The sequence below is a fragment of the Lepisosteus oculatus genome, chromosome 7 (genome assembly GCF_040954835.1).
Source record: "Lepisosteus oculatus isolate fLepOcu1 chromosome 7, fLepOcu1.hap2, whole genome shotgun sequence".
NCBI lineage: Eukaryota > Metazoa > Chordata > Actinopteri > Semionotiformes > Lepisosteidae > Lepisosteus > Lepisosteus oculatus.
In genome coordinates this window covers 24,334,196-24,347,388 of record NC_090702.1, presented here as the reverse complement: position 1 = coordinate 24,347,388, position 13,193 = coordinate 24,334,196, and the positions used below count along the sequence as shown (strand labels likewise).

The following is a 13,193-nucleotide window of genomic DNA, read 5'->3' as shown; positions in this document are numbered from 1 at the left end:
ACATACAGTAGGGGATGAATTTCATCCCACCGAAGCACAGCAATGCGCAGCCCCACTAAACAGCAGTCCAGCTGGAGAAGAGAGACACTGTTTCACCAATGGAATTAAGGCAGGTGCTCTTTTTAATGTTTCATCTGAATAAGGGCACCTCCTCCAGCATAGTGTCCCTGGTCACCGTACCAGCAATGGCAATGGAAATTCAAGTCCACAGAGCTACCTACTGGCCCACCACAACCTTGGCCTGTGACACCCTGGTTTTCCCACTCCAGGCCCAGACTTGCTTAGCCTCTGAGATGAGCTAAGGCTAAAGGATGTGAATAGTGCAGTCAGAGAAAGTCTAATTCACAATACTGAGATATAGATATCCTACATTCCATAAACACACAGAATAAGGACCCACTTTAGTTTTTAATTTATTTATATTTCATGATAACATTCATTGATATGCATTATGACTGTGCATCTAAGACTTTATTTTTAAAAGAGACTGTGAAGACCTAAAGAAGACTGGCAATTACTTCTATCTGTAAAGAATTTACTTTATTTTCTTCCTCTACTGGAATGGGTAATTGCATTTGCCTGCTTGGAACCCCCAATTTCCAATAGCTGTGAGAGACTTAACTTCACTGTTTAAAATGAAAAAAATACTTTAGTATTTCCTAAGCAAATCATAAACACTTGACTTTTCACAAACAGATAACTACCAAATTTCCAATTTCACTGTTATTTGTCTGCCTGACAAATGAGTACAGTAATGCATTGTTTCTTTTGACAGTTCCTCTAAATAAAAGAATAAATGAATTTTAAAACTACTACTGTATGGTGAATGGCTTCATCTAATGGGGATGATGATGGCTTCTTTGTTTTATTCCTCTTTAATAATTAATTTGAAACAATGTAATCATGACTAAATTACATTACTTATGTGTGAGACTGCTGGCCTGCCATACAGATTCAAGCAGATATCACCCAAAGTCACTTTATCAATAGTAATAAGAGATTAGAGATGTTATAGTGACCACTACAGTGTTGCCTACACCGGCAATGCCCAGTCATTCATTTCATTTAGGATTACTACCATTATAATGTGAAACTGGAAAACACAGCAAATCATTTATTTGAGGAGGTGATTGTAGTATAATCGGAATACAAACCATAATAGCTCAGTTCATGTATTTATACATTTTATGAGGTGAAACTGTAAACAAGATTTGTTTTTCTATTAACACACAAACACAGTACACAAGTAAACTGTTTTATTGATGTACTTTCCTCTTTTAATTTGTGTACTGTCCTTATGAATATGACCTCGTCTTTTGTACAAAGCATGCTCCTTATGTTAGATAGTCCAATTAAGAAGGCATACTTTGTCTTTGTACACACACAGACACACACTCTGAAACGATTTCACTGTTGTAGTCATCTACCACAGCTTTATTGAGTATAGAACTCTAATAAGCCTGTAAAGTGGGGCAGATGGGAGCATTTAATCTTATACCATCAGGCTGTCTACAGAAAGAGGCTTTACGGTTAGATGGTAGATACTGCAGTTAAACTGAGAGATGAAAATGTCCCTCCGTAACGGGAATTTCCCGAGAGAGGTGCTACCAGTTCGGTTCCTCACCCTGTGTGCCGAAGACAGTGTCGATGCCCGAGCCATCCCAGGACTCCACAGCACTGTCAACACTGGGGATGGTGGTGGAGTACATATCTGACAGCTTTCCTGTCTTCTGAGCCGCCTGAGACTCGTCCTCCACGTCGCTGAGCTCACTGAGCCGCCCAGAGGCTGAGGGCTTCTTAGGGCTCGTTGCTGTAAATAAAAATCAGTTTTCTTTTTTAGGGTTGCCACCAACTTTTTTTATCTTCCCCCCCACATCACATATATTTGAACTGGGAGACAAATGAAATGCAATAGGATTTCAAAATCCATGAATGCTGTAAAATTCATATAAATGTATTCATCAGAAAAATGGTCAGAACTTAGCCAGAACTTCGCCTCAGAAAGTGTTACTGTGAAGAACATTCAAATGTTGATTTAAGAGTCCCTTTCTGGTGCACAAGGCTCTGTGGGGTTGTTCCCAGTGGAATCACTGACAGCTATGGGACTACAGTGAAATTGATCCAGATGAGCTTGATGGGCTTAAACGCCTCCTTTCCTCTGTGGGGTTTCTGAAGTTCTAATACACACATGCTGGAAAACAAGATTTAAGACCCCCTTACCAGTTGTGGAAATATGATACGTGCATGACCGTAAAAACAAAAAAGACATCATGCTCAACCATGGCAAATCCATACAATTTCCAAATTTTCTCTCCCAGTCTTTCAGTGCTGAATTACAATACTTTACTACTAGATCTGACCTGTTGAAGTGGAGGTTGACTCACCTTCACCTTGCTTCTTGATTTTCAATGTGACAGACTCCCCTGCCATCTGTAAAAGATGAATGGCTTCGCTTAACGGTTTCCCCTTCAGACTGTTGCTGTTTATGGCTAGAATTCGATCTCCAATGTGTATTGCCCCAGTCCTGTATAAGAAATGTTAAAGGTTACAAACCTTGCAAACATCTAACCACAAATATCTGTGCTATGATGATGCTGTATTTTAAAATAAATATAAATTATGGAAAACTATGCTGAAATATTCGTTCTCCAGACAAAAGGGACAAAAAAAATCTACTTTATCTACTAAAAGCAGAGAGAAAGCAAGTTCTTTCTAATGTACTGTAGCTGATGGTAATAAAACAGATGTGTAATGAAAAGGACTCAGCCTTATGAGTCCCAACAATTCTTCACCCACTGGGGAAAGAACGAGATGCCCTGCCATGCTCCTCCAGCATGCCCACCTGCATGGCCATTTGTTATTTGATATGCTGCAAATTCAACAGGCTGTGACAAGACAGAGGACAGGTGGAACCAGTTGGAGCTGTGGCATGTCTTTCACTGATGTCACTGCAATTGACTGAGACAATTATTGGCTTGACTGGTCTAAATCACCACTTTCTCCAGTACCTTAGGTGAAGTCAGGGCTTAGTTAAGACAAAGTCAGATGAATGGGGAACCATGACAAAGAGTGGGTAATGCAGCACTGTTCATTTTAGGTCTGGATTTGGTGATCAAGGTCAGCATTAAGAAGAGGAAGTAGTGATGGGTAGGTGACACACAGCTGGGATTGCATCCAACCTTCGCTGTCATTTTCAGATATTAGACAATCGGCAAAAGACCAGGAGGACCACTTTTATTCCTTTAGCTTGGAGTCACCTGAAAAATCCCAAGCCTTACTTTTCTCCCATGTCTGAATGTCACATATTAGGCATAAATACAAAGTGGGACTTAGGCATCGTTACTATAAAAACAAGTTATATTTAACTTGACACACCTGAAGAAGGCCCCAAGGCCGAGATGTTGTGTTTTTTTTCTTCTCTTTTTAGCATGGAATAAACCTATTACTTGTTCCTTTGCAGCCTAAAATCATGCTGACGCAGCTACCCACCTGAATTACTACAAGTTATATTTAATACAAGCTGAAATTCCAGCTGATGTACAGTATTTCATAAAGCTGCAGTACAATCCTCGATCACTGTTTTGCCTAATCTTGACAGCACATTAATCGAAAAAGAAATGTGATATCATGTTTTTAAGGTTGCATTTGATCTAAGTAGTGGGATGGAAGTGTTTTATTGCTTTATCTACAGGTACGTTGGAATTCCAATTCACGCTCATCTCTCAGGACATACACAGTACAACAGACACCACCACACAATGTAGACAGTAAAAGAAACATTCATGTAAGTTTATAAGGTTAAAGTAAAATGACTAAGTTTAAATTTAATGCAGCGTAATAACTAGTTGCATGGAATGTGGAAGATCATGGCAAAAATGAAAAATGTTATAAACATTATTATTTTTTAGAATCAATTGAATAGGAAACACAACCAGCAATGTTTGTATTATACCACACATTGAGCCAGAATGACAGTGAATCACTAAGAATTGCGTTGAAGACATAGTAAAATGTATAAGACCAAACTTTGTTAGGCCTATTGTGAAACATTTTTAATAACTTATTTCCACTAATGGTTGGCGCAGTAGTTAGCATTGCTCCCTCACAGAGCTGGAACCAGGAGTTCAATTCCAGATCTGGGGTGCTGTCTGGTTTACATGTCTGCATGTTCACGTGGGTTTCCTCTAGGTCCTCCCATTTCCTCCCACAGTCCAAAACATTCTGGTAGGTTAATTCGTTTCTGGGAAAATTGGCCCTAGCTGTGAAAGTGTGCATGTCTGTGTCTGTCTGCCCTGCGATGGACTGGAGTCCTGTCCAGAGTGAACCCTGCCTTGTGCCCCTGCTGGCTGGGATAGGCTCAGGCTCCCCCACGACCCAAAATTGGAAGAAGAGGTTAGAAAATGGATGGCTGCTCCATAACTATTTTTTTACAATTGCATTGGTTTTCCTTAATTCTAGTACAAACCCATTTGCACGTGGATTTCTGATTCCAGGTCTCTTCTTGGGAAAGACCTTTGTGCTAGTACAGCAGAAGGTGTGAATAGCACCGTTACCTCTCTGCCAGGCCTCCTTTCGTTAGGCTGGAGATGATGATGGGGTCAAATGGCTCCTCAGTGCCAGAGATTGTGATTCCCAGAGGCCCCCCATAGCGCTTCAGCTCCACAGTGTAGATGATTGCTCCAGAGCTCTCTTGCTCATCTAGAACACAGGCCAACAAGAAGCAGGAATCACTTACAAGACCAGCCAGACAATAAGACATGTGCTGTGAGAGGGGAAATGCATTACTGAAATCAAAGTGTTGCTCTGGGACACTTCTGTCTTGCATCTTACTGCAGACGTAAAGGATTGGTTTGTCAGTGTTTGTACCGCATTCAATTATACATGGATAAAACACTATTCTTTATGATCAACCTAGTCTTTGAAAAGTTTTGAACAAGCACAAGAGTTTTTTGACAATTACATAAATTTTGACATAGTGCAAGGATGTAGATAACACACCACTGGAAATAAAAGGCTCAGATATTCTTTTAACAATTTATAACATTCCACTCTAACTCTTTAACCAGTGTGGTTTAAAACCCTCTCTATATGTTCAGGAAACCAATCAAAAATATAAAGTAGTTGCAAGCAAGAAGAAGCAATTTGATACAATCATGTTGTTTGGTTTTTAGTACTTAATCGATCCAAGACTCAATTTCTGCTCAATGTGCTGAATGTCTCTGGCACTCTATTGACTTTTGTACCACTTCACTTACATAAAACCCAAATAGATTTTATCTTCTTCCTTCAAGCCTTTATTCTGACTCCCTGTTTAAAAGATCGAGCAGTGGTTTCATAGGTTTTATAGGTGCGAACCTCAAAAGTCACAAGAAGGCTCACGTACTATAGCACATTCTCCATTTTTGGTTTCAAATGTCACTTTTTACACACACTATGGTGTCAAACTACTCCTATTAGAACTGAGGCTATAAACTGCTCTACAAAGTAGTATTTGAAACATCCTTGGTATGTTAAGTGTTGGGTAAGACATTGTTTATGATGCTGCAGTCATTAAGTTGCTTCAGTTATCTATGAAAAAGAACCTCTGTTCATTTGAATATTGTTTATTCTTTTGGCAAAAAATGGCATCTGTGATTGAGTACAGTAAGTCATGATAATATGCTTCAGCTGCAGTATAAATACCTGTATTACATGCATGAATTACATTCCATTAATCTTAGAAGCAGAGAGTTTTTAATAAGAGTGCTTGGTGACAGAATTGTTTTTTTTTTTACCAGATTAAGTATAATGAAGCAGTTCAGAATTTGTAGAGATGCTAAGACATCGATGTCTGGAAGGCTCATTTGTAATATATCTTTTTCTTAGAGCATTTTTACATAGTATTTACTGTACTAAGGTAATTTTGGGTAGCAAGACCAGACAATATGATTCTCTTAACGTGTATTTTTTCACCATTTACGCTCAGATAATACAGTATGTGGAGGAGAGTCTCAGAGATACATTGTAATGTTAATATTTAATGTTCAAAATGTAATCTCTTAACATATTCATTTTCTTTAACATTCTTTGTCATCTTCTTTTCTTAAGTACAATAAACCCTTGGTTTAATGAACAAATAGAAGTAAAAGGGGTGTCTGTAATTTCTGAATTATAATTTTGCAGCACAAAAACAAGATATTACAAAAATATATGCATATACAGGGGAAGAAGGTTCCACAGAAAAAGGTTGTGTTTCATTTCTTCTCTTTTTAGCATGATATAAACCTTTACTTGTTCCTTTCAGCCTGTTCATGCTGAAGCAGATACTGTACCTACTGTACTTGAAATATACATACACTGTACACAGTATACTGTATGTATATGCTTTCTGAATGTGTAAATACATAACTGCACTGTGTATTAATATATTGCTGCACTGTACTCTTTATATACTACATTGGATTACAGGACAGTCTACCATTTCTTTACCAGACTTACAGGGGGAGAGGGGAGTCTGGTACTGCCAGCTGTCCATTAAATTACCAATGAGATACTTCAAGCTCAAAAAACACACTTGTACATTGGAAAATAAAAATTAAATCAGACCAGGTAATCAACTGCTGGAAGCTCGTTCGTTATATCCTGGAGGACCCTGGGTCTCCATGATGTGCCGACAACTATGGGTGTCAATCTGTGAACCATCAGCATTTAGCCCAGTAGTGCCGAGATCCTTTCCGTGTGGATTTGACGTCCTGGTGTGGACGTCTCATGCTTGTGTGCTTGAGAATTTTCCAGGAGTGAAAGCCAGAAGAGACCAGACCCGTCGGCATTGTAACAATTGGGATAATAATGATGACTTCACCTTTGATTAATTTATTCAATGTCTTGTGGAACAAATCTACTGTATCTATTCAGTGGGTGAACTCAAAGCTAGACTGATAAAGCATTGGTTTGATTTTTTATAATTGAACTTACATACAGTACATTATATTGTAAATTTATGCCGCCATTTTAGCAGCAGCTTACAAAAGAAAGAAATACTGGGAACTCCAAACAGATTCACTGCAGAGCATTTTTAAATGCTTAAAACTGTTACTTGTAATGTTTCTGGCTACTTTGGAGTCATTTGGGTAACTTTTTCAACACAGGTCTCATTAAGGCAAGGTTTATGGAACATGTTCTAGAAGTTCCCGAGCTAGGGTTAGGGTTAAGTTTTCCACAAAAAGCTAGACGTTTTGTGATGTATTTGCTGTGGGTTAGGAATCATTTGAAATGCAGGAAAGGTGTTGTTTTGTTTTTTACTTGAGAACAAAATTTGGCCCAATTGTGCAGTTTTTGATCAGTCGTGCTCCTGTCAAATATGGTCTAAAATCTAATGATTGAAAACCTTCTTTCTGCATGCTAAAATCTCTTGTTTTTTGCATTTAACTCAAGAATGAAACAGGAAATTTAGCAAAACTTCAGTGGTAATTGTAATCCTAAATTGTAAACTGCACAAATTATGTATATTAGGTTACATTTCAGCAGCAACTCAAAAAAGAAAGAAATATAGAAAATCGCAAACAGATTCACTGCAGGTCATTTTAAAATGCTAAAAACTGTTACTTGTAATGTTTTGACTATTTTGGAGTAATTTGGGTAACTTTTTCAACACAGGTCTCATTAGGCAAGGTTTATGGAACATGTTCTAGAAGTGTCCGAGCTAGGGTTAGGGTTAGATTTTCTTTAAAAGCTAGATGTTTTGTGATGTATTTCTGTGCTTTAGAATGCATTTGAAATGCAGGAAAGGTGTTGTTTTGCCGTTTCCATGAGAATGAAATTTGGCCCAAATTTTGCAGGTTTTGATCAGCCGTGCTCCTGTCAAAACTGGTCAAAAATCAAATGTTCGATTGTTTCTTTCTGCATGCTAAAATATCTTGTTTTTTGCATTTAAACCAGGAAGGAAATATTAAATTTAGTTAAACTTCCGTGGTATTTGAAATCCTAACTGTAAATGGCACAAAACATGCATATTTTATGCAACATTTCAGCAGCAGCTTACAAAAGAAATAAATACTGGAAATTCCAAACAGATTCACTGCAGATTATTTTACAATGATAAAAAAAATTACTTGTAATGTTTTGACTATTTTGGAGTCATTTGGGTAACTTTTTCAGCACACAGCTTTTTAGGCAAGGTATATGGATCATGTTCTTAAAGTGCCTGAGCTAGGGTTAGGGTTAGGCTTTCCTTAAGAGCTACAAATTTTGTGATGCATTTGCTGTGCTTTCAGTTACATTGGAAATGCAGGAAAGGTGTTATTTTGTTGTTTACTTAAGAAACAAAATTTGGCCCAATTTTGCAGCTTTTCATAAGCCTGTCAAAAATCAGATGTTTGAAAACAGTATTTATACATGCTAAAATCTCTTGTTTTTTGCATTTAAACCAAGAATGAAATAGTACAACAGTACAGCACAAACTATGTACAGTATATACACTTGGACCAAATGCCTTTCTGGTTTTTATTCTGTAAAACATCTTAACTATTAAAAGCAATTCCTTATTTGCTTGAAGGGACTAATTTCCCAGATGTTACGCTGTTCATCCATTAAAAGACCTACAGATCCCACAAGACTGCAGCTCTGAAGGAGTTCAGCTCTGACTGGGGATGCTTTGTGAGATGGGCTAGTGAGGGAGGGTGGTGCCATTCTGAATCTCTAGGGCTCAGGTCTGGGGATGGAAGATGAGAGCCGAACAAGGACGATAACACAAAAGGTAACATAAGAACTGTATTGGTAATGCATAATGTATCTTGTTCAGATTGTTTTTGTTCTTTGAAAATGGAATTACTGCATGACCAAGCCCAGCTGTTTCTGATTTACAAAGTGAGGCAATTTTATGTTTTGTTTATCTTTTTCATTGTAATTTGGGAACAAGAAAGTACCTAAGTAAACAAGGAATGCTAAATTGTCAGATGTAAAGTACAGAATGGTGCATAGTTGCATTCCACTGATCCAAGTATTCATGAAGAGTGTAGAACTGTCCTTCATTTAGTCTAGGTTAACACATCTCAAAAACAATGAAGCAGACTGCAGTTCATTGTATCACTGTCTCTACATTTAAGACCAGACTCTGCTGGCCTTAAACATCTGAAGATGTTGCCACAGTTGCCACAGGAAGCAGGCATTTTATGATTTTCTGATTTTTTTATCATAAATAGAAAAACTGCTGGGGCATGAAAGAGTGACCTCCCTCTTCCTTTCATTTTTTGAATACTACAATGCCATAGAAATCTAGTCTCCAGGTCCCCCTGTGTCATCAAATGTTACAAAGTAGGGATAAAATTCGAGAAAGAATTCTAATGAATGTAACCAAATACTTAAACTGTAAACCAATTTCACACAGGCAAAACTGAGTGGAAAAGCAAGCAACAAATAATGAATGAGTGCAATACTTTACAATTCCACCATTAAGGGTACCATCTCAGATCGATATTACAGTACATAGCAATTTAGTTTCATTTTATGAGCTACACTGAGAATAAATGTATGAAGCATGGACAAAAGAGCAACTTGTTTATACCAGTTTATTTTACTCGCTGGACTGTAATCTATAATTTCATATAATTTTCACTGAAACCCAAGAACACTTCTTTACCCAAAGAGTTGAGGGAGTATGTCGCAACCATCGCAGCCATGCTGTTAAAGCCAACATCCAGGTTTCTTTCAAGAAAAGGCTGGTTGAGCTCCTCGTTTCAATCAGTTACTATCTACCAAACGGGAAAGGCAGCCTCCTCTTATTTCTAACACTATTTCTATATTCTTATGACATGCAATCTGACTGACCATTCATTCCTTCTCCTGAGGTGTACTAATACCCAACAAACAATCAAGATACTACAGTTTTCCAGTTAACAACTTTAAAGTTATTAATAAAGTCAGCTTAAATTTACTAAAAAGATCAGAGGAAGCTGTGCTGTTCAGGGAACAGAGTCATGGCTCAGAAGCACAGAACAGGGCAGGAGGGAAGCATGCTACAGCACTACCTGAGTTGTCTTCATCTTTGCGAATCTTGAGCTTCACCAGGTCCTCACACTGCTGCAGGATCTGCACAGCATCCTCCATGGAGCAGTTGTCCAGACGGATGTTGTCAATGGCTAGCAGCTTGTCTCCTAGTTCCAGTGTCCCCGTCCTGCCAAAAGCAATTTCTTCAATATATATTCAATGTCTTTTTCTTTATCTAGGTCATTTTAAAATTCTCCTTGTACTGCCCTCAGGATACCACTTCAGTGTCACACTGATTTTACAGAGGACTGACAGAATAATGGACTGTTCTTGTAAACTCAAAGAAATAACATGACCGTTCAAAAATGCAACAGAAAAGTGGTCTGATTAAGTGAAAAACTTGGTCTTTTTTTCCTTTTCCCCATAATATCTGATTTTTTAAGGTAAACCGGTCACTGTTGGAAAGAGAAGAAGAAAAACAAACAAACGTGACAACCAAGAGAAATGTAAGGAACTGTAAGGAGCTCGTACACAAATGTAGAAAAAAGAACAGAGTAAAACTAAACATGCTGTTAACTCACTCCAACGGACACTTGGCCAGGAGAGCAGGGACCAGATCCCATGCTCCTAACGTACACAACGCTGCAGCATTAAATCTGGCTATGACACCTGAGTTCAAAAACTTCAAATGAATTTGGTTTCCCAAGCTTTTATAGTAAAGATACAGAATTAGGTGAGATGTATTACCTGACAATTACTTCTTGCAAAATTATACCTTTGTCATGAATTTCATGCATGATTTATGAATTTGCAAAGATGAACACAGCAAAATGTTAAAATACATGTGCTTAGTAAATGCCTTTTATAACCCATTTAAAGTCCCACACACAGACAAATAAGTCACCGTACCGTACGCCAATTCTTATTATACTAAAATACAAAGCAGAACCAAATTCTAACAATGATGACTTATGGTTCAAGAGATTACAGCCCAGAACAACAGGGGGCGTTTGTGTACCTGTGAGCAACGCTGCCCTTCTTAATGTCTGAGATGATAAGAGGATCTCCAGGCTTTCTGCTAGAAGGAGCTGCAAAGCACAGAGGGAGAGAAATGCTTAAGAGATTTTACCATGAGAAAATAAAATGCTTGAGTGAACTAGTCTTCTTTGACTTCCTGTCTTGAATTAAGAAATGGAAGGTACCTTTTGATATGCACTATTAAGCACACATCAGCACTGGCAAGAGCAAAATATAAGAGATACAAAATGAAAAGAACACCAAAATTATTGTGTAGGAATACAGTTTACTATTTTCATTGAAAACTCCATTCTGATGTACATAAAATCCATATGATAAACAAAAATCAGAATATTAAGAATAATTTGAATTACAAATCCAAAAAACTGAAAACTGTATTAAGATGGAATGCATACATATAAATTTCATCTATATCACTCCTTTTTTAATTTCCAGTTTTACAAAACAAATGAACTATCCACCCCTTTTTTTTTAAAAAAATTGGTACGGTGTTGTTCATGTCATCCAGGTGTCCTTTGATCAGATAACTGTGTGCTGAATGGATTTTGCTGGATATTCCGTTTGTTTTTATTTCAGTTGTGCACAGTTACAGTATAGTCCTAGCTCAAGACAGTACTGTAAACAGCAGCTTTCTGGTTTAATCTTAAATGGAAGATGTTTCTTAACATTGTGACAGCAGCAAGGCGTTCAAATTGAAATGTTTTGATTTATGACTCCATTTACATCCATCTGAGAAGCACAGTTCAAAGCAGTTTTAAAAAGGTAGTAGTGACCAAGGAAGATGAGAAGAGAATTTATAGGACTCCCATCTATCATTCAAATCCTTAACTACAGCTCAGGAAGCCAGATCACACTTAATGTTGTATCCTTGGGAGTCAGGCAAAGAAAATTTGCCATGGTTTGATCTATCAGTTAATTAAATCGTATAACTACGGCTGGACTATATCATGAGGAAACTCTTATTAATGAGCATTAGTGATGGTCTGAAAGAGAAGGAAGTGGGAGCACAGATCTTCATTTTAAAAAGCGTGAATTAAAATCTACAGGACCAGGCAGAAAAAAATTCCGGTGTGTAATCACATGTGCTTCAGTACCTATACAAACCAAGAAACAAAAAAAAACTTTTTATTGAAAATGTCTACCACAAATCAGAGCCCAGTGTTACATAGAAGGATTCTCAGGAGCATCAATGAAATATATACATTTTAGTGTATACAACGGCTCCAAAACTGATTTGCTAACCTTATGTCCATCTAATGATTGGAGCCACTATATACAGAATGTATACAGTATACAGAAAAAGTTTCATTAGTTGAATTGAATTAATATTATTACACTACAGTTCGGATTAATATAATGGCCAAAACAAGTACTGTATCTGTGCACCTACTGTACATAAGGATGAAAGAGTCTTTTCTTTAAACCTCCTACTCATTATTCAAAGCAAAGAAGTGTATATAAAGACAGAAAAATAGAAGCTGAAGCAAAAAGATAACTGATTTAAAATGACTCTTATTTTAATTTAGATAAGTAAGTTTCATCAGAAATTACACAAATTTGAGTTAGCGTGCATTTTTCCTGGGGGAGGTTCGGTAAAGACAGTGGAATACCAAGACATGATATGCGTCATGTTTCAATTTTTTTTTAATCTGCTGTTAGGATTTGTGCTACAAAATTCAGAGCTCTATTATTACTGACTCTGTTTGTCTAAAACAGAAGCCAGCTGTTCTGATTATTCCCTCTGCATTGAGTCTGCACTATTGTCAAGATGTGTGCGTGTTAGGCATGTGTTTTTTACCAAAGAAACAGAGCTACCATTGCAGATGAAATGTTAACATCTTTCAAACAGACGTTCTGGGAATATGTTTTGGCACTGTTGCTGTTGACATACTGGATTGTGAATGGATTCTATCCACAGGGCTGAGGCTTTTTAATGATCTGTTTGTTCCAAATTAACAGAACCTTCAAATGCAAACAATGTAATCACTCGAGTGTTGCTATTTCAGCAATATTATAATGCTCAAGCCTTGGAGTACATCATCTTTTTTCAGATGCATTTTGGTAAAACACCATAAATCACCAACATGGTATAATCCCATAATGTACTTTTATAATTTTCAACTGAATTCTGCTCAGTATGGCTTAATTCAATTAATATTTCATTGTACTGTCCATCAATCCACCTTTTTCCT

General features: G+C 37.4%; 1 protein-coding gene across 11 annotated transcripts in view; it reads right to left on the bottom strand.

Moving 5' to 3' along the window:
• Positions 1 to 13,193, bottom strand: part of grip1 (glutamate receptor interacting protein 1) — a 305,230-nt gene that overhangs the window by 14,692 nt on the left and 277,345 nt on the right. For all 11 annotated transcript variants that reach the window (XM_015352804.2, XM_069192309.1, XM_015352807.2 and 8 more), the window contains 5 exons: positions 10,982 to 11,051; positions 10,005 to 10,150; positions 4,554 to 4,698; positions 2,385 to 2,524; positions 1,625 to 1,810 (listed from right to left, as the gene is read on the bottom strand). In XM_015352804.2, coding sequence (XP_015208290.1) covers positions 1,625 to 1,810; positions 2,385 to 2,524; positions 4,554 to 4,698; positions 10,005 to 10,150; positions 10,982 to 11,051 — 687 coding nt within the window. The remainder of the gene's footprint in view (positions 1 to 1,624; positions 1,811 to 2,384; positions 2,525 to 4,553; positions 4,699 to 10,004; positions 10,151 to 10,981; positions 11,052 to 13,193) is intronic.